This window comes from Mustelus asterias, unplaced genomic scaffold (genome assembly GCF_964213995.1).
Source record: "Mustelus asterias unplaced genomic scaffold, sMusAst1.hap1.1 HAP1_SCAFFOLD_253, whole genome shotgun sequence".
Lineage (NCBI taxonomy): Eukaryota > Metazoa > Chordata > Chondrichthyes > Carcharhiniformes > Triakidae > Mustelus > Mustelus asterias.
Genome location: NW_027590220.1, coordinates 407,646 through 428,184, shown reverse-complemented (window position 1 = coordinate 428,184; position 20,539 = coordinate 407,646). Strand labels below are relative to the sequence as shown.

Below are 20,539 nucleotides of genomic sequence, written 5' to 3'. Positions count from 1 at the left end.
ATGGTAACTCCCCGCTCACCCTGTCCATGCCCCTCATAATCTTGTACACCTCGATCAGGTGCCCCTCAGTCATAGAATCATAGAAACCCTACAGTGCAGAAGGAGGCCATTCGGCCCATCGAGTCTGCACCGACCACAATCCCACCCCAGGCCCTACCCCCACATATTTACCCGCTAATCCCTCTAACCTACGCATCTCAGGATTCTAAGGGGCAATTTTTAACCTGGCCAATCAACCTAACCCGCACATCTTTGGACTGTGGGAAGAAACCGGAGCACCCGGAGGAAACCCACGCAGACACGAGGAGAATGTGCAAACTTCACACAGTGACCCGAGCCGGGAATCGAACCCGGGACTCTGGAGCTGTGAAGCAGCAGTGCTAACCACTGTGCTACCGTGCCGCCCTCTGCTCCAGAGAAAACAACCCAAGCCTATCCAACCTCTCTTCATAATTTAAATGCTCCGTCCCAGGCAGCATCCTGGTGAATCTCCTCTGCACCCCCTCCAGTGCAATCACATCCTTCCTATAATGTGGTGACCAGAACTGCACACAGTGCTCCAGCTGTGGCCTCAACAATGCTCTGCACAACTCCAACATTACCCCCTCGCTCTTACAATCTATACCATGACTGATAAAAGCAAATGTCCCAACATCCTTCTGAACTATCCTATTTACGTGCTCTGCTGACTTCAGCGATCTGTAAATAATTATCCCAAGATCCATCTGTTCCTCTGAGCTTCCGAGTGTCCTGCCATTCATTAAATGCTCCCTCATCTTGTGACTTCCTCCAAATCGGCATGGTTAATCCTGACAGAAAATGCTGGAAAATCTCAGAGCTCTGACGAAGGGTCATCCAGACTCGAAACGTTGGCTCTATTTTCTCCCCAGAGATGCTGTCAGACCTGCTGAGATTTTCCAGCATTTTCTGTTTTTGTTTCAGATTCCAGCATCTGCAGTATTTTGTTTTAATCTTAATGGTTAATCCTGGTCTGGCTCAGTGACAGGTCAGAGACCAAGAGAACCGGCTGCAGTCAAGGAATCCCTGACCTCACATTCGTGTGGAGAGCGCGGGGGAGGCCCGGGAGCGCCGGCGCGGGGGAGGCCCGGGAGCGCCGGCACGGGGGAGGCCCAGCGGGCGGGAGGCCCGGAGCGCGGGAGACCTGGAGAGCAATCTCCAGCAGGAAAAGTAATCCTCCTTCAAACAATAGCTGAAAGCAAAATACTGCGGATGCTGGAAATCTGAAACACGAACAGAAAATTCTGGAAACACTCAACAGATCAGTCAGCATCTGTGGAGGGAGAAACAGAGTTAATGCTGCAGATTGGTGACCTTCCAGCAGAGCTGCTGCTTGTCATGATTGAGTCAGGTGACAGAGAGAGTACGATGGACGTGTGGACAATTTACCTGGACGCGGTGGGTCAGGTGACTTTTGTGATTTCAGCACAAAGATCTCACTCGTGTCTCTAAAACACCATTAAGATGTAAGTGTCCTTGGGTGTGGTACCCTCCCCTGTAAAGGCATTCTGAATACAAAACCATACAATACAGCTCATACTGCCTGGATATTTGTAGAACCACACATTCAGTGCCCCTCTTCCCACCCGGCTCCATGTCTGCAATGTCTGCAGATTTCCACTCCATCTGACGAAGGAGCAGCGCTCCGAAAGCTCGTGGCATTTGCTACCAAATGAACCTATTGGACTTTAACCTGGTGTTGTGAAACTTCTTACTGAGCTCTAAACCTAACAGAGTGGTGGGGAAACCAGTTCATCACAAGTAGGTGTGAAAGGCCACCATTCATCGCCATTGTGTCTTCTAACACCGTATCATCAATACGGGTGATATGAGCATTGATCATGTGGTCACATGAGCGAAACTGACTGATGATAACTTTATTCAGAGGAGCAGCCGGGGGTATGTTAGTATGGAGACCAGCAGGCCAGCAACAAGGAATCCTAATTAATACAACTAGCCAACTCAGACAGCGACAGAGAGCGGGACTAACTTATCTTCACCTATAAAGATTCATCTCTACAGAAGCTCAGCCATAACTTCATGGGGAAAACCCAGAGACTTCCAACCTCCTTTTACCTGCAAAGAACCAGAAGAGAGAACCCACCAAGCCTGCAACACTTGGGTCTTAAAGGACTGCTTTAAACATGGGATATTCGGTTAACAGTCTAAATGCATGCTTCATCTCGAGAATTCATCTCTCCGTGCGTGCGCGCGGGTGTGTGTGTGTGAGTGCGTGTGTGTGTGCGCGCGCGAGAGAGAGTGAGTGAGCATGTGAGTGAATGTGTGCGTGAGTATGTGTGAGCGAGCGTGTGTGTGTGTGCATGAGTGTGTGCGTGCATGAGTGTGTGCGTGCATGAGTGAGAGAGTGAGTGCATGTGCATGAGTGTATGTGTGTGTGTGTGAGAGAGAGTGAGTGTGTGAGTGAGAGTGTGTGAGTGAGAGTGTGTGTGTGCGCGAGTATGTGTGCGCATGTGCGTGTGTGTGAAGGTGTTTTCATTGCATTTACATTTTGGGGTGTTGTGTGAATAAACATTTATCTCTCCTTACCAGGTAGCCTGTTTCATGTTTATCCTTTGAAGTCCCAACGGTCAAAAGGTTTAAAACACTCCCGCTAAAACGTACATCTTGTAGCAGAGAAGCAAGCACGGACAAGGGGAGAGTTATCTGGCCACCCCTCCCTGTAACAATTCTGACCAAATCTTAGAGATTCGCATTCTAATTAGTATTCTGTAACTTGATTTCTGTGTCTGTGCCCTGTTTGAGAGCAGATATCCACTCCATCTGACGAAGGAGCAGTGCTCCGAAAGCTTATGGTATTTGCTCCCAAATAAACCTGTTGGACTTTAACCTGGTGTTGTGAGACTTCTTACTGTGTTCACCCCAGTCCAACGCCGGCATCTCCACGTCAATCTTCTGCTGCCAGTCTCTGGAACAATCTCACTGTCCTTCCCAGACACACAGCCTGTTCACAGTTGCTTCTTTTCATTTTTAAAGAATGTCCAACTGTTCTATTTTGTTAGTGTTATATTTAAACTGTGTTAGGGGTAAAGTTTGTTTAGATTAAAGATCCCTCATTAGTCGGTGGAATTAGTGTGGGGTGAAGCATCCTAACCTCACATTTATACACAAATAGTCAGGGTCTAATCGGACTTTGCAATATAGCTTAGGATTCGGGTCCAGCAGCCGAACCAATGCGATGGGGGGGGGATTTCTCCCCTCACTCCTGAATAGAACAAAGCCCTGACAGAGCGTTGTGGAGATTTACCTGCAGTCTGGGTAGCTGAGCTTGCTCTGCACACCGCAGTGCGTTCCGGTAACACGCCTCCAGATCACCGTACGCTTGTCCACCTTCTTCTTTGGCCAATGCCATATTTATCCAGGTCTCGCACTCCTGTAACACACACAGTATTTACTAGCTGTTGGAGACCAGCTGAAGCTCAGCCCTTGTGCTTGAGGCGTTCCCCATCCTCCCAGCGACAGCTCACTAACTGGATGTGAGAAACACTATCCCCCCCTCACCCCGTGTAAGGAAGCAGCAGTTTGGGTGGTTGATTAAGAATGGTGATAGATGCTTGCTGGCCAGTGAGGAAAGAACAAAGGGAATGATAGCACAATGGGCCAAACACGCTCCATCTCCACTGTTTCATCCAATGAAGCAGCATCCTGCAATAGGTCCCAGCCTCGAGCTGCTGAGGCAATCAGCCCCAATATAGAGATACTGAGGGCCATCTACAAGATGCACTGCAGCAACTCACCAAGGCTCCTTAGGCAGCACCTTCCAAACCCACGGCCACTTCCATCTCGAAGGACAAGAGCAGCAGATACCTGGGAACACCCCCACCTGGAGATTCCCCTCCGAGTCACTCACTATCCTGACTTCGAAATATATCGGCTGTTCCTTCACTGTTGCTGGATCAAAATCCCGGAACACTACACTGTGACACTCTCTCTCTCCTTATCCATATAGAATCATAGAATCCTGCAGTGCCATCGGCCCATCGAGCCTGCACCGACCACAATCCCACCCAGACCCTATCCCCATAACCCCATGTATTTACCCTAGCTAGTCTCCCTGACACTAAGGGGCAATTTAGCATGGCCAATGCACCTAACCCGCACATCTTTGGACTGTGGGAGGAAACCGGAGCACCCGGAGGAAACCCACGCAGACACGGGGAGAACGTGCAGACTCCACACAGACAGTGACCCAAGCCGGGAATCGAACCCGGGTCCCTGGAGCTGTGAGGCAGCAGTGCTAACCGCTGTGCCATCCATCTCGGCCGGTCGGCGACTGTTGACACTATTTGACCGCACCGTCCTTCCCGCCCTCTCTCCACTCGCACCCCCCCGCTGGGTGGGACTACTCTCATCCAGTTCCATTCTATCCTGTCTAATGGCAGCCTGGGTATCAGTTACAATGGTGTCTCTTCCTGCTCCTGCACTGTTACCTGCGCCCCTCCCCTGCCCAATAATGCTAAAGTGCAAAGGGACTTGGGAGTCCTAGTCCAGGATTCTCTAAAGGTAAACTTGCAGGTTGAGTCCGTAATTAGGAAAGCAAATGTAATGTTGTCATTTATCTCAAGAGGCTTGGAATACAAAAGCAGGGATGTACTTCTGAGGCTTTATAAAGCACTGGTTAGGCCCCATTTGGAGTACTGTGAGCAATTTTGGGCCCCACACCTCAGGAAGGACATACTGGCACTGGAGCGGGTCCAGCGGAGATTCACACGGATGATCCCAGGAATGGTAGGCCTGACATACGATGAACGTCTGAGGATCGTGGGATTATATTCATTGGAGTTTAGGAGGTTGAGGGGAGATCTGATAGAAACTTACAAGATAATGAACGGCTTAGATAGGATGGACGTAGGGAAGTTGTTTCCATTAACAGGGGAGACTAGGACGCGGGGGCACAGCCTTAGAATAAAAGGGAGTCACTTTAGAACAGAGATGAGGAGAAATTTCTTCAGCCAGAGAGTGGTGGGTCTGTGGAATTCATTGCCACAGAGGGCTGTGGAGGCCGAGACGTTGAGCGTCTTCAAGACAGAAATTGATAAATTCTTGATTTCTCGAGGAATTAAGGGCTATGGGGAGAGAGCGGGTAAATGGAGTTGAAATCAACCATGATTGAATGGTGGAGTGGACTCGATGGGCCGAATGGCCTTACTTCCGCTCCTATGTCTTATGGTCTTATGGTCTTAATAGGCAGCTCCATGTTTGAAGGCCTCCAGTTAGATTTCTGAGCCTGCCAGAATTCTGATCACATTCTGGAATCACATCCCGTCTCTCTCGAACAAAGCTGAACTCTCTCAAACTCAGGTTCATCACCAGACACTTTGTCTGATATCCAAACAGAAACAGAAAATGCTGGAAAACCTCAGCGGGTCTGGCGGCGTCTGTGGAGAGAGAAACTCACCTGACGTTACGAATGGCTATGACTCTTCCAGGGAACTGTTCTAATTAACTGGATCAGCAGATGTTTCCTCCGGTTAAACCTTGGGAAGGCAGAAGCCATTGTTTTCCAGTCCCACCACCAACCCCCTCTCCAGTAACTGTGGCTAAACCAAACCATTCACAGCTTCAGTGTCCCATTTGATCCTGACATGGAGTTCTGACCACATGTTCATGGCATTAAGACACTGAGACCTGCCTGGAACATCACCACTTCAGCCCTTGCAGTACATCCACTCCTGAAATCCTCACTCACGCCCTCATCCCCACCACACTCGAGTATTGCAGCGTGCCCCTGACTAACTCCCATAATCTCCTCTCCATAAACTCATCCAAAATTCTGCTCTCTGTATCTTGACTGACACCAAATCCCCTCCTCTCTCTCCCCCGCCCCGCTCTCTCTCCTCCCCCCCTCTCTCCCCCGCCCCGCTCGCTGTCCTATACTGGCGCCGGGTTAGGCAATGCCACAATTGGAAAATTCTCATCCTTCTTCTCAAATCCTTACTCCTCCCCATCCCTGCTAATCCCCCTGACAACTAGGGGCAATGTTAGCATGGCCAATCCACCCAACCCGCACATCTTTGGACTGTGGGAGGAAACCGGAGCACCCGGAGGAAACCCACGCAGACACGAGGAGAACGTGCAAACTCCACACAGACAGTGACCCGAGGCAGGAATATAACCCGGGTCCCTGGTGCTGTGAGGCAGCAGTGCCAACCACTGTGCCACCGTGCCTCAACCCCAAGCTCAGGAATTATCTCCCTAAGGTGTTCCTTAACCCTCCTGCTCAGATCAGGTTTATCGTCTGCCTAACTGTCCCACTGTCCCCAGTGGTTTGATGGGAGATGTTTTCGCTGCCCCTGTGAAGCCCCGGGGATGTTCCTTGGTGTTAAACTCACTGCCCGGACAGCAGTTGTCTCCCTGTCCAGGGGCAGGGAGAGTGCAGACGGGTGCTGAGCTCACCTCTTTGGGGTTCCCTTTGCGCAGAGAAAGCTCAGCCTCATAATGCTCCACAGAATGTCCGTATTCCTTCAGATCAGCAAAGGTGGCAGCCAGGGACACGTGGATAACAGCCAGCTCCCGGTCACATTTCCCCAACGATTCTGCATGTTTCAACTGACAGAGAGGAGAGAGAGAGCGAGGGGGAGGAAAGAGAGGGGGGGGGGGGGAGGAGAGAGGGGGGGGGGGGAGGAGAGGGGGGGGGGGAGGAGAGAGAGGGGGGGAGGAGAGGGGGGGGGAGGAGAGGGGGGGGGGAGGAGAGAGGGGGGGGAGGAGAGAGGGGGGGGAGGAGAGAGGGGGGGGGAGGAGAGAGGGGGGGGGGAGGAGAGAGGGGGGAGGAGAGGAGAGAGGGGGGAGGAGAGGAGAGAGAGGGGGGGAGGAGAGAGGGGGGGGGAGGAGAGAGGGGGGGGGAGGAGAGAGAGGGGGGGGAGGAGAGAGAGGGGGGGAGGAGAGAGAGGGGGGGAGGAGAGAGGGGGGAGGAGAGAGGGGGGGGAGGAGAGAGGGGGAGGAGAGAGGGGGGGGAGGAGAGAGAGCGGGGGGGAGGAGAGAGAGGGGGGGGAGGAGAGAGAGGGGGGAGGAGAGAGGGGAGGGAGGAGAGAGGGGGAGGAGAGAGGGGGGAGGAGAGAGGGGGGGAGGAGAGAGGGGGGGGGAGGAGAGAGAGGGGGGGGGAGGAGAGAGGGGGGGGAGGAGAGAGAGGGGGGAGGAGAGAGGGGGGGGAGGAGAGGGGGGGGGAGGAGAGGGGGGGAGAGGAGAGAGGGGGGGGAGGAGAGAGGGGGGAGGAGAGAGGGGGGGAGGAGAGAGGGGGGGAGGAGAGAGGGGGGGAGGAGAGGGGGGGGAGGAGAGAGAGAGAGGGGGGAGGAGAGAGAGAGGGGGGAGGAGAGAGAGAGGGGGGGAGAAGAGGGGGGGAGGAGAGGGGGGAGGAGAGAGAGGGGGGGAGGGGGGGACGGAGAGGGGCGGGGAGGGACAGAGAGAGCAGGGACATGGGGAGAGAGACGGAATGCAGTATGTGAGAGGAGGGGGTGGGGAAGGAAGAGAGGCAAAAGAAATAAACATGGTGAGACAGTACTGACCCTCTGACAGTGCGGCACTCCCTCAGTACTGACCCTCTGACAGTGCGGCACTCCCTCAGTACTGACCCTCTGACAGTGCGGCACTCCCTCAGTACTGACCCTCTGACAGTGCGGCACTCCCTCAGTACTGACCCTCTGACAGTGCGGCACTCCCTCAGCACTGACCCTCTGACAGTGCGGCACTCCCTCAGTACTGACCCTCTGACAGTGCGGCACTCCCTCAGTACTGACCCTCTGACAGTGCGGCACTCCCTCAGTACTGACCCTCTGACAGTGCGGCACTCCCTCAGTACTGACCCTCTGACAGTGCGACACTCCCTCAGCACTGACCCTCTGACAGTGCGGCACTCTCTCAGTACTGACCCTCTGACAGTGCAGCACTCTCTCAGTACTGACCCTCTGACAGTGCAGCACTCCCTCAGCACTGACCCTCTGACAGTGTGGCACTCCCTCAGTACTGACCCTCTGACAGTGCGGCACTCTCTCAGTACTGACCCTCTGACAGTGCGGCACTCCCTCAGCACTGACCCTCTGACAGTGCAGCACTCCCTCAGCACTGACCCTCTGACAGTGCGGCACTCCCTCAGCACTGACCCTCTGACAGTGCAGCACTCCCTCAGTACTGACCCTCTGACAGTGCAGCACTCCCTCTGCGCTGACCCTCTGACAGTGCGGCACTCCCTCAGTACTGACCCTCTGACAGTGCGGCACTCTCTCAGTACTGACCCTCTGACAGTGCGGCACTCTCTCAGTACTGACCCTCTGACAGTGCGGCACTCTCTCAGTACTGACCCTCTGACAGTGCAGTGCGCACAGGGAGTGTCTGGATTAAGAATTCACAACTGGGCCCTGAGGTTACAGCTTTACTCACTGAGCCACAGGGGGCAGCTGTTCCACCAATACAATTGGCCGCACAATGTTTTATTAAAATGGGATGTGGGTGTCGCTGGATGAGGCAACATTTATTACCCATCCCTAACTGCCCTTAAACTGAGAGGCATTTAACAGGCACCCACATTGCTGTGGCTCTGGTTTCACATGTAGGCCAGACCAGGTAAGGATGGCAGATTTCCTTCACTAAAGGACACTGGTGAACCAGATGGGTTTTTCTGACAATCGACAATGGTTTCATGGTCATCAATAGATTCTTAATTGCATTTTATTTACTGAATTCAGTTTTCACCATCTGCCGTGGTGAGATTCGAACCCTGACGCCATGGATTACTCGCCCAGTGACAATGCCACTGCTCCATTGCCGCCTGCAATAGGAACAGAGACGTGTTCACCATATCCCATCACCCTGAAGTGTACAGATATCCAGGGCTCTTCAATCAGTCCTTTACACTCAGAGCTTCCAAACCCTTGAAGGGTGTCTGTGGTATAGAAATCCGGCTCCACTCCCCCACTGGGTTTGACTCAGTTTACATAGAACAGTACAGCACAGAACAGGCCCTTCGGCCCACGATGTTGTGCCGAGCTTTATCTGAAACCAAGATCAAGCTATCCCACTCCCTATCATCCTGGTGTGCTCCATGTGCCTATCCAATAACCGCTTAAATGTTCCTAAAGTGTCTGACTCCACTATCACTGCAGGCAGTCCATTCCACACCCCAACCACTCTCTGCGTGAAGAACCTACCTCTGATATCCTTCCTATATCTCCCACCATGAACCCTATAGTTATGCCCCCTTGTAATAGCTCCATCCACCCGAGGAAATAGTCTTTGAACGTTCACTCTATCTATCCCATTCATCATTTTATAAACCTCTATTAAGTCTCCCCTCAGTCTCCTCCGCTCCAGAGAGAACAGCCCTAGCTCCCTCAAGTGAACAGCTCCCTTTAGTGAACAGAGTGGGAGCTCTCTCAATCCGGGGTTTCGGAATCAGGAATCCTGCAGCCCGACCATCCCATGCTGCTGGAAAGGTTGCCATGGACCGACCCTTCAGCTGGATACAGAGGATGGTGCGTGGAGCCACGCACAGGCGCCCGCCCGAGTGGAGTCACGCACAGGCGCCCGCCCACGTGGTCACGCAAAGGCGCCCGCCCGCGTGGAGGCAGGCACAGGCGCCCGCCCGCGTGGAGGCAGGCACAGGCGCCCGCCCGCGTGGAGGCAGGCACAGGCGCCCGCCCGCGTGGAGGCAGGCACAGGCGCCCGCCCGCGTGGAGTCATGCACAGGCGCCCGCCCGCGTGGAGCCACGCACAGGCGCCCGCCCGCGTGGAGGCAGGCACAGGCGCCCGCCCGCGTGGAGGCAGGCACAGGCGCCCGCCCGCGTGGAGGCAGGCACAGGCGCCCGGCCGCGTGGAGTCACGCACAGGCGCCCGCCCGCGTGGAGGCAGGCACAGGCGCCCGCCCGCGTGGAGGCAGGCACAGGCGCCCGCCCGCGTGGAGGCAGGCACAGGCGCCCGCCCGCGTGGAGGCAGGCGCAAACGCCCGCCCGCGTGGAGTCACGCGCAGGCGCCCGCCCGCGTGGTGGCAGGCGCAGGCGCCCGCCCGCGTGGAGGCAGGCGCAGGCGCCGCCCGCGTGGAGGCAGGCGCAGGCGCCGCCCGCGTGGAGGCAGGCGCAGGCGCCGCCCGCGTGGAGGCAGGCGCAGGCGCCCGCCCGCGTGGAGGCAGGCGCAGGCGCCGCCCGCGTGGAGGCAGGCGCAGGCGCCCGCCCGCGTGGAGGCAGGCGCAGGCGCCCGCCCGCGCGGTGCCAGGCGCAGGCGCCCGCCCGCGCGGTGCCAGGCGCAGGCGCCCGCCCGCGCGGTGCCAGGCGCAGGCGCCCGCCGGCGCGGGGGCAGGCGCAGGCGCCCGCCGGCGCGGGGGCAGGCGCAGGCGCCCGCCGGCGCGGGGGCAGGCGCAGGCGCCCGCCGGCGCGGGGGCAGGCGCCCGCCGGCGCGGGGGCAGGCGCAGGCGCCCGCCGGGGCGGGGCGGGGGCAGGCGCCCGCCGGCGTGGGGGCAGGCGCCCGCCGGCGTGGGGGCAGGCGCCCGCCGGCGTGGGGGCAGGCGCCCGCCGGCGTGGGGGCAGGCGCCCGCCGGCGTGGGGGCAGGCGCCCGCCGGGGTGGGGGCAGGCGCCCGCCCGCGTGGAGTCAGGCACAGGCGCCCGCCCGTGGAGTCACGCACAGGCGCCCGCCCGCGTGGAGTCACACACAGGCGCCCGCCCGCGTGGAGTCACACACAGGCGCCCGCCCGCGTGGAGTCACACACAGGCGCCCGCCCGCGTGGAGTCACACATAGGCGCCCGCCCGCGTGGAGGCTGGCGCAGGTGCCAGTCTGTGCGAGGATTGGCTGATTTCCTTCCCTGAAGAACACGAATGAACTGCTTCGATTTCTACAACATTCTGACAACGACATAATTACTTTTATTTTCAAATGATCAAATTCACAAAATGGTGAGATTCCATCTCTCACCTGTTTGATTTATTATTGTCACATGTATTAACACAGTGAAAAGTATTGCTTCTTGCGTGCTATACAAACAAAGCATACCGTTCATAGAGAAGGAAAGGAGAGGGTGCAGATTGTAGTGTTACAGTCATAGCTAGGGTGTTGAGAAAGATCAACTTAATGCAAGGTAAGTTCATTCAAAAGTCTGACGGCAGCAGGGAAGAAGCTGTTCTTGAGTCGGTTGGTCCGTGACCTCAGACTTTTGTATCTTTTTCCTGAAGGAAGAAGGTGGAAGAGAGAATGTCCGGGGTGCGTGGGGTCCCTTAATTATGCTGGCTGCTTTGCCGAGGCAGCGGGAAGTGTAGACAGAGTCAGTGGATGGGAGGCTGGTTTGCGTGATGGATTGGGCTACATTCATGACCCTTTGTAGTTTCTTGCGGTCTTGGGCAGAGCAGGAGCCATACCAAGCTGTGATACAACCAGAAAGAATGCTTTCTATGGTGCATCTGTAGAAGTTGGTGAGAGTCGGAGCTGACATGCCAAACTTCCTTAGTCTTCTGAGAAAGTAGAGGCATTGGTGGGCTTTCTTAACTATAGTGTTGGCATGGGGGGACCAGGACAGGTTGTTGGTGACCTGGACACCTAAAAACTTGAAGCTCTCGACCCTTTCTACTTCGACCCCGTTGATGTAGACAGGGGCATGTTCTCCTTTACGCTTCCTGAAGTCGATGACAATCTCCTTCGTTTTGTTGACATTGAGGGAGAGATTATTTTTGCCGCACCAGTTCACCAGATTCTCTATCTCATTCCTGTACTCTGTCTCGTCATTGTTTGAGATCTGACCCACTATGGTGGTGTCGTCAACAAACCTGAAAATCGAGTTGGAGGGGAATTTGGCCGCACAGTCATAGGTGTATAAGGAGTATAGTAGGGGGCTGAGAACACAGCCTTGTAGGGCACCGGTGTTGAGGATAATCGTGGAGGAGGTGTTGTTGCCTATCCTTACTGATTGCGGTCTGTGAGTTAGGAAGTTCAGAATCCAGTCGCAGAAAGAGGTGCCGAGGCCCAGTTTTGTAGGAATAATGGTGTTGAAGGCTGAGCTGTAGTCAATAAATAGGAGTCTGACATAGGTGTCTTTGTTATCTAGGTGTTCCAGGGTTGAATGCAGGGCCAGGGAGATGGCGTCTGCTGTGGACCTGTTGCGGCGGCGATAGGCAAACTGTAGTGGATCCAGGCAGTCCGGGAGGCTGGAATTGATTCGTGCCGTGATTAGCCTTTCGAAGCACTTCATAACAATGGATGTCAGAGCCACCGGCCGATAGTCATTAAGACACACTGCTTGGTTTTTCTTTGATACCGGGATGATGGTCGTCTTCTTGAAGCAGACAGGGACCTCAGATTGGTGTAAAGAGAGGTTGAAGATGTCTGTGAATACTCCCGCCAGCTGATCCACACAGGATCTGAGTGCTCGTCCGGGTACCCCATCCGGGCCAGTCGCTTTCCACGGGTTGACCTTTGAGAAAGCTGCTCTGACACCTGCAATGGTGACCCCAGATACAGGTTCATCTGCGGCTTCCAGGGTGGAGGGCATGCTCTCGCTGATCTCTTGCTCAAAACAGGCATAGAATACACTGAGCTCATCAGGGAGGGGTGCGTTGGAGCCGGTGATTTTACATGCCTTCATCTTAGAACATAGAACATAGAAAGCCACAGCACAAACAGGCCCTTCGGCCCACAAGTTGCGCCGATCACATCCCCACCTCTAGGCCTATCTATAGCCCTCAATCCCATTAAATCCCATGTACTCATCCAGAAGTCTCTTAAAAGACCCCAACGAGTTTGCCTCCACCACCACCGACGTCAGCCTATTCCACTCACCCACCACCCTCTGAGTGAAAAACTTACCCCTGACATCCCCCCTGTACCTACCCCCCAGCACCTTAAACCTGTGTCCTCTCGTAGCAACCATTTCAGCCCTTGGAAATAGCCTCTGAGAGTCCACCCTATCCAGACCCCTCAACATCTTGTAAACCTCTATCAGGTCACCTCTCATCCTTCGTCTCTCCAGGGAGAAGAGACCAAGCTCCCTCAACCTATCCTCATAAGGCATGCCCCCCAATCCAGGCAACATCCTTGTAAATCTCCTCTGCACCCTTTCAATGGCTTCAACATCTTTCCTGTAATGAGGTGACCAGAACTGCGCGCAGTACTCCAAGTGGGGTCTAACCAGGGTCCTATAAAGCTGCAGCATTATCTCCCGACTCCTAAACTCAATCCCTCGATTAATGAAGGCTAGTACGCCATACGCCTTCTTGACCGCATCCTCCACCTGCGAGGCCGATTTAAGAGTCCTATGGACCCGGACCCCAAGGTCCCTCTGATCCTCTACACTGCTAAGAATGGTACCCTTCATTTTATACTGCTGCTCCATCCCATTGGATCTGCCAAAATGGATCACCACACACTTATCCGGGTTGAAGTCCATCTGCCACTTCTCCGCCCAGTCCTGCATTCTATCTATGTCTCGCTGCAACTTCTGACATCCCTCCAAACTATCCACAACACCACCTACCTTGGTGTCGTCAGCAAACTTACCAACCCATCCCTCCACTTCCTCATCCAGGTCATTTATGAAAATGACAAACAGCAAGGGTCCCAGAACAGATCCCTGGGGCACTCCACTGGTCACTGACCTCCATGCAGAGAAAGACCCCTCCACAGCCACTCTCTGCCTTCTGCAGGCAAGCCAGTTCTGGATCCACAAGGCAACAGCCCCTTGGATCCCATGCCCTCTCACTTTCTCAAGAAGTCTTGCATGGGGGACCTTATCGAACGCTTTGCTGAAGTCCATATAGACCACATCCACCGCTCTTCCTTCGTCAATGTGCTTGGTCACATTTTCAAAGAACTCAACCAGGCTCGTAAGGCACGACCTGCCCCTGACAAAGCCGTGCTGACTACTTTTGATCATACTAAACTTCTCTAGATGATCATAAATCCTGTCTCTCAGGATCCTCTCCATCAACTTACCAACCACTGAGGTTAGACTCACCGGTCGGTAATTTCCCGGGCTGTCCCTGTTCCCTTTCTTGAATATAGGGACCACATCCGCAATCCTCCAATCCTCCGGAACCTCTCCCGTCTCCATCGACGATGCAAAGATCATCGCCAAAGGCTCCGCAATCTCCTCCCTCGCCTCCCACAGTAACCTGGGGTACATCCCATCCGGTCCCGGCGACTTACCAACCTTGATGCCATTCAATAGTTCCAACACATCCTCTTTCTTTATGTCCACATGCTCGATCCTTTCTGTCCTCCGCAATCCAGCAGTACAACCACCCAGATCCCTTTCCACCGTGAATACCGAGGTAAAGTATTCATTAAGCACCTCCGCCATTTCTAACGGTTCCGCACAAACTTTTCCCCCTTCACCTTTTAAGGGTCCTATGCCTTCACATCTCATCCTTTTACTCTTGACATATTTGTAGAAAGCCTTGGGATTCTCCTTAATCTTACCCGCCAAGGTCTTCTCATGACCCCTTCTCGCTCTCCTAATTTCCTTCTTAAGCTCCTTCCTACATCGCGTATACTCCTCTAAATCCTTAACACCTCCTAGCTCTCTGAACCTTCTGTACGCCTCTCTTTTCTTATTTACCAGGTTCATCACAACCTTCGTGCACCACGGTTCCCGTACCCTACCAACACCCCCCTGTCTCATCGGAACGTTGTCATGCAGAGCTCCAGACAAACATTCCTTGAAAATCCTCCACTTTCCTTCGGCACTTTTCCCCAAGAATGCCTCCTTCCAATTTACCCGTCTAATTTCCTCCCTGATGACACTGTATTTCCCTTTACTCCAGAGAAACACTTTCCTAGCCTGCCTGACCCTATCTCTTTCCAATGCTATCGTGAAGGAGATAGAATTATGATCGCTATCCCCAAGATGCTCACCCACCGAGACATCCTCCACCTGTCCAGGTTCATTAGCCAGCACCAGATCAAGAACAGCCTCTCCTCTAGTAGGCTTATCCACATACTGTGTCAGGAAACTCTCCTGGACACACCTAACAAACTCCTCTCCATCCAAACCCCTAGCCCTAGGGATATTCCAATCTATGTTTGGGAAATTAAAATCTCCCATCACGACAACTCTGTTATTCCTACATCTCTCCAGGATCTGTTTCCCCATCTGCTCCTCAACATCTCTGTTACTATTGGGCGGCCTATAGAAAACACCCAGCAAAGTTACCGACCCCTTCCTGTTCCTAACCTCCACCCACAGAGATTCCGTAGTCAGTCCCTCCACGGCGTCCACCTTCTCTACAGCCGTGACACTATCCCTGATCAACAGTGCCACTCCCCCCCCTCTCTTGCCTCCCTCCCTGTCCTTCCTGAAACATCTAAAACCCGGCACCTGAAGCACCCAGTCCTGTCCCTGAGACATCCAAGTCTCCGTAATGGCCACCACATCACAATTCGAAGCAGCAATCCACGCTCCAAGCTCATCCACTTTATTCACTACACTCTGTAAGGGAAATTGTACTGGATATTGTATGAGTTTAGTATGAAATTCAGATTCACTTGTAAGGGAAATTGTACTGGATATTGTATGAGTTTAGTATGAAATTCAGATTCACTTGTAAGGGAAATTGTACTGGATATTGTATGAGTTTAGTATGGAATTCAGATTCACAGGTTTTAGTAAAATGATAAAGTAGATTTAGGTCTTAGTGAAATGATAAAGTAGATTTAGGTGAATAGTGAGATGGATATGTAACCTAAAGTAACTTCGTGTGACCTAATATAATCAAGTGTAGTCGATATGATTAAAGTGGAGGAACTAGAAGAACTAAAGAAGTAATATAGCAGTCACTGATTAGCAAAAGCAGACAATAGTCACTTAAGAAAACAAGAAAGACTGCTCGGTGGTTCAACTTAATAGCAGAGAGAATGTTTTCTTCTAAAAACACATTAGTAGACTATAAATCAGCAGGGGGGATGTCTTTTCTTCTAAACACATTCGCCTTAGCTTACAAAACCACGATTATTGTACAAACAGAAAAGTTCAGATAAGAGCAAGAGTTATTACCACCATGGTTTAAGAAACGAAGAGATATAACAGTGAACGACCGATTGCAAAGAAAACAGATAAAGTGTCAACTAAAAATAATGATGGCCAAAGAAAGAGCGGGCTGTAGGGTAAGATTACAACCAAGGACAGGCAGTAAAAGGGAGATAAGGATCTTGAGATAGGAGGCTGAAATGTACATAAAAGATTGTAAGCCCAAGAGCTCTTTGGAGTTTTCCGGACGCTCCCGGCTTTATCTCTTATGCTGAGAAATAAAGTCTTTTGCTTGAAAGATCGCTGCTCAGACTCTCTGTTTTAAACCGATGTAAACGAATTGTCGTCCTGGGGAACCACGACAAAATTGGCGCTGCTTAGCAGGGTTGGTGAGAGATCGCCCAGAAAAGCATCTGGAAGGAGTAGCGGAGACGGTGGTCCAACCGGAACCGAGAAGTCCCCAGCCGGCCTTCTGTCAACAAGGTAAGCAGACTTGCATGCATGTAAATCCTTGTTGTCAGAAAGGGGTTTTCTCGAGGCCCGGTGCACCCGGCTCTCTGCTGGTCCTGGATCTCCCCAACCCAAAAAGATATCCTGCACAGGTAAAACCAAATTGTGTAAAAATTTTGAGAGACTGAGTCTGATCCGAAGAGCAGAATTTTTGCATGCAAAAGCGCGCTGCGAATACTGTATTGTCTGTGAATGGGTAAAAAGTGAGACGGGAAAAAGGCCGAAAGCTAAAGTAATGCAATTAGGTTAAGTCAAGCGGTTTGGAGCGGGTTTTTCAGGTCACGACTTGCCCAGAAGAGAGTAAGTGTGGGAAAATCTGCCAGTCCAAACCTACCCAGGACCTCGGGTAAGGGACGTCAACCGAGAGGGAGAGAGATCAGTGAGAGATCACTCTCTGACCTAATACAGTAGCCAAAAGCACAGGAGTGGATTTTAACCACAGGAAAGGGGAGTAGCAGCTAGAATAGAGGAAGTAAAAGACCAGTTTGAACAAACTGGTCTGAGACAACAGCGTGAAGGACAGAAATAAGAGAGAGAGTCGGAATATAGGTAGGGTAATAACTAACAACTTGAAAAATTACCCTGACAAAACTGCCTGGTGACAAGATTGAAAATAACTAATCTTTGAATAATAACAAAAACGGAAGCAACACTGGATTGGAAAAAGATTACACACATAATTAACTTAGAGGAGATAAAGAATGAGTGGCCGTATGTAAAGTGGGAAAGAGTAGTCGATAGGAATTGGATAGACGAAATAAAATTGGAAACCCTAGAGAAATTAATAAAGGGATCTGACCGATACAGGATTCTTATACACATAGACGAGCAAGTGAAAACCTACTACCCTCTGGCCCGGGAGAGGAAGATAGTGCCAGGACAGGGGACTACGGGGAAGTGGATATCAGGACCCCGGTTAGAATTACAGATAGTGGCAAAAGAAATCCAAAGGAAAGGTAAACAGGGGACTGAGCACGGAAAAACAATACAGCAAGTAATAATCACTGTGATACCTAACTCTGACAGATTAAGTGACAAAAATTGCGACAGTGATCCAAAAAGACGAGTAATGGCGCACCAAGTTAAGACACCAGTGGAGATATTAGGGGATAAGTTCCCAGCCCTTAGGGGAGATATAGAACACGTCTCTAAAAAATGGGCCAAAAGAACAAATAAGAGCAATACACAGTGGCCGGAGGAAGGCACATGGTCCATAGAGAGGTGTGAGGACCAGAAGGGAATGATAAAGAACTATAAGATTAAGGATAAATCGAGCAAAAGAAGGGAAAAGCGAGAAAAGGAGTTAGAGATATTAGCCCTATTCCAACAAGAAGGGAAAGAGAGAAGAGGGGTATGGAGGGGAGGTAGAATGCAGAGGCCAGTACAACTTGAGGAAAAAGCAAAATTGGAAGATCCAAACGTAGCCCCACCCCCATACTTAGAGAAACAGAGCTCCACGGGACTGTACCCAGTTATATCAGGCACAATGAATTTTGAGGGAGAATATGACATAGAACAGATGACGAAGGCGGGAAAGGCACCCACCTGTAAAGTTTCCAGATGTGGATAGGAGAGGGAAAAGGGTATTCCCGGTGATTCTGAAGGGTGGCAGACCGCAGTATATCCCTTGGTCAGGTCAGGATTTGCCTAATTTAATTAATGAATTACCCAATATTTTGGATGGGGCTGGAAGGTGGATTGGACAGTTGGAGGCAGGGATGGTGGGAAAAAGGATGGCACTGGGCGACATCAAAGCTCTCCTGACAAAGGTGCTAGGAATGGACCAAATGGCAGAAGTAATGAGACGTGCTGGCATCCTGACCGCAGCTTATAACCCAGCGGTGGATGGGATACTAATGGACCAGTACCGCCAAGACATCTGGCAGGCACTGCGGGATATGTACCCCAATCGAATGGATGTAAAAACCCTAAAGGGAGAGCCACTGGGTGAGGAGGAGAATGCAGCTGTGTATGTGGAGAATCAATTAAAAAGGTGGAGAAGGGACACGGAGAGGGACATTTTAATAGACCCACTGACCAATTCCATGTTCCGGGCTGCAATCCTAGAGGGCTTGCCAGCCCCAGCTAAGACAAGGCTGGAGGAAGTGGTGGGCTTGGACTCAAAAAATTACCGAGAGTTTGTGGATTATGTTGCCCATGCAGTAGAGAGACATCGCAAAGATGAAAAGAATGCAGACAAACAGCTGAAGGAGGTACAACGTAAACTCCTTCAGGCACAGTTGGAGGAGATCAAAAGCAAGGATAAACTGAAGGCAAAAGAGGATCTCGCACCCAGAAAAATAGCACCAATGATGGTGGAGAAAAAGCCAGAGGAAATACCTGCACTAATCAAAGGGGGGAGCGGAGATGGAGGCCAGCCCGTCATAACCTATAACATTTCTGCCTTCCCACTGTCCATGAACCCAGGAGCCTATGGCCTAAATTATCAAAACCCATACGCCCTGCAAAGTCAGACTGACTGGAATAGAAATGGGAAAGGACAGGGAGGTGGTAGGCCACCCTATCAGAATCAGAGAGGACAGGGACAGGTTAATCATCAGACTCCGAGACAGGGACCACTGCCTGGCCCTTCAGGTGTGTGCTGGGGGTGCGGGGAGGCAGGGCACATAAAAAGGAATTGCCCGCGGAATTTCCCCAGACAGGGAGAAAACCAGCAGCAGACAGGCCAACAACTGATCCAAGGGTCGCCAAACAGCATCCCGATGTTTCAAGGGCCGGTAAACCATCAGAATTCCCCATAGGGAGGCCCAGAGAACCCCGAAATGGTAGGACAGTACGTACAGATAACAGAAACTGCAGAGCAGGAACCTATAGTTAACGTTAGAGTAGGAGGGATCGAGGTCCCCATGATGATAGACACCGGCGCCACATGTACGTGCATGCAAACGAAATATGCGGATCACTTACCATTGTCAAACCAGTTTGTAAAAACTGTGGGGTTCTCGGGGAAAGTAACATTAGCTCGAATGACGACGCCGGTGCCTGTTACCATTGGAAATAAGACAACCCATGTACCTATTTTAGTATGTGATAAAACTCCTTTAAATCTATTGGGAAGGGATGCAATCCTAGGTTTAGGACTGAAATTAGAATGCACTGAACAAGGAATTGATTTGATGGGAATGTATCCACTTGAAATACCAGGAAAGGAAGGGGTTAATGTATATTGGTTGGGAGATATAGAGGAACAAGTTAAAAAACAGATATGGGAAGTTTGGGGAAAGCTTATAAACACTTGGGTTCCACAAGCCAAATGGCCAAGAACAGAATTACACAGTACAATGATATTTGATGAAGGGCAGGAACCTGAGATACAGGAGAAATGGGAAAGGGAGGCAGGACGAGAACAGGAAATAAAGTCAGGAAGTATTTTAATCGGACTAGAGGGAGTAGCCCTCACAATTGTTAGGAATGAATGGGTTAACAAATGGTTCTCTGTATCTGGGGCGGAGCCACATGTCACATTGAAAGTGAATCCGGGATACAGAACAAAAGACCTAGGACCAATGGTGTTGAGAGCACAAGATTTAGAATTTGTCCAGACAGACAATGTAGATATTTGGACGTCCAGCAATGGACAAATGACGAAAATAATTTTGGATGTTAAAATGCTTGGGAAACCGAAGCAGATAACAATAGGAGTGCAAATCGAGAAACAGGAACTGGAGTGGAGAGAGAGGTTAGAGCAGGATTTGAACTCCCTCCCGCAGGAGTTGTGGTCCAGACAGGACACGGATGTAGGGAGGGTCAAAAACGCTAATCCAGTTGAAGTCAGATTAAAGATAGGACGTCAGGGGCCGTTTAGGCCGCAATACCCAATCAAGACAGAAGCAATTGAAGGAATTAGAGGGACAATTAAGGGATTGATAGAAGCAGGGGTATTAAAAGAAACCCGGAGCAGGTGTAATACACCGCTACTACCAGTGAAAAAGGCGGACGGAGAAAAATGGAGATTGGTGCATGATCTAAGGGCAATTAATGAGGTAGTGGAAGATATGCCAGCAGAGGTTCCAAACCCTTATACCTTGATGACAAATAT

At 51.9% G+C, this 20,539-nt stretch overlaps 1 protein-coding gene across 2 annotated transcripts in view; it reads right to left on the bottom strand.

The window, feature by feature from the left end:
- The window catches only part of tonsl (tonsoku-like, DNA repair protein), a 97,950-nt gene that overhangs the window by 47,836 nt on the left and 29,575 nt on the right, over window positions 1–20,539 (bottom strand). For both annotated transcript variants that reach the window (XM_078204026.1, XM_078204025.1), the window contains 2 exons: window positions 6,433–6,585; window positions 3,284–3,409 (listed from right to left, as the gene is read on the bottom strand). In XM_078204026.1, coding sequence (XP_078060152.1) covers window positions 3,284–3,388 — 105 coding nt within the window. In that variant the 5' untranslated portion in view covers window positions 3,389–3,409; window positions 6,433–6,585. The remainder of the gene's footprint in view (window positions 1–3,283; window positions 3,410–6,432; window positions 6,586–20,539) is intronic.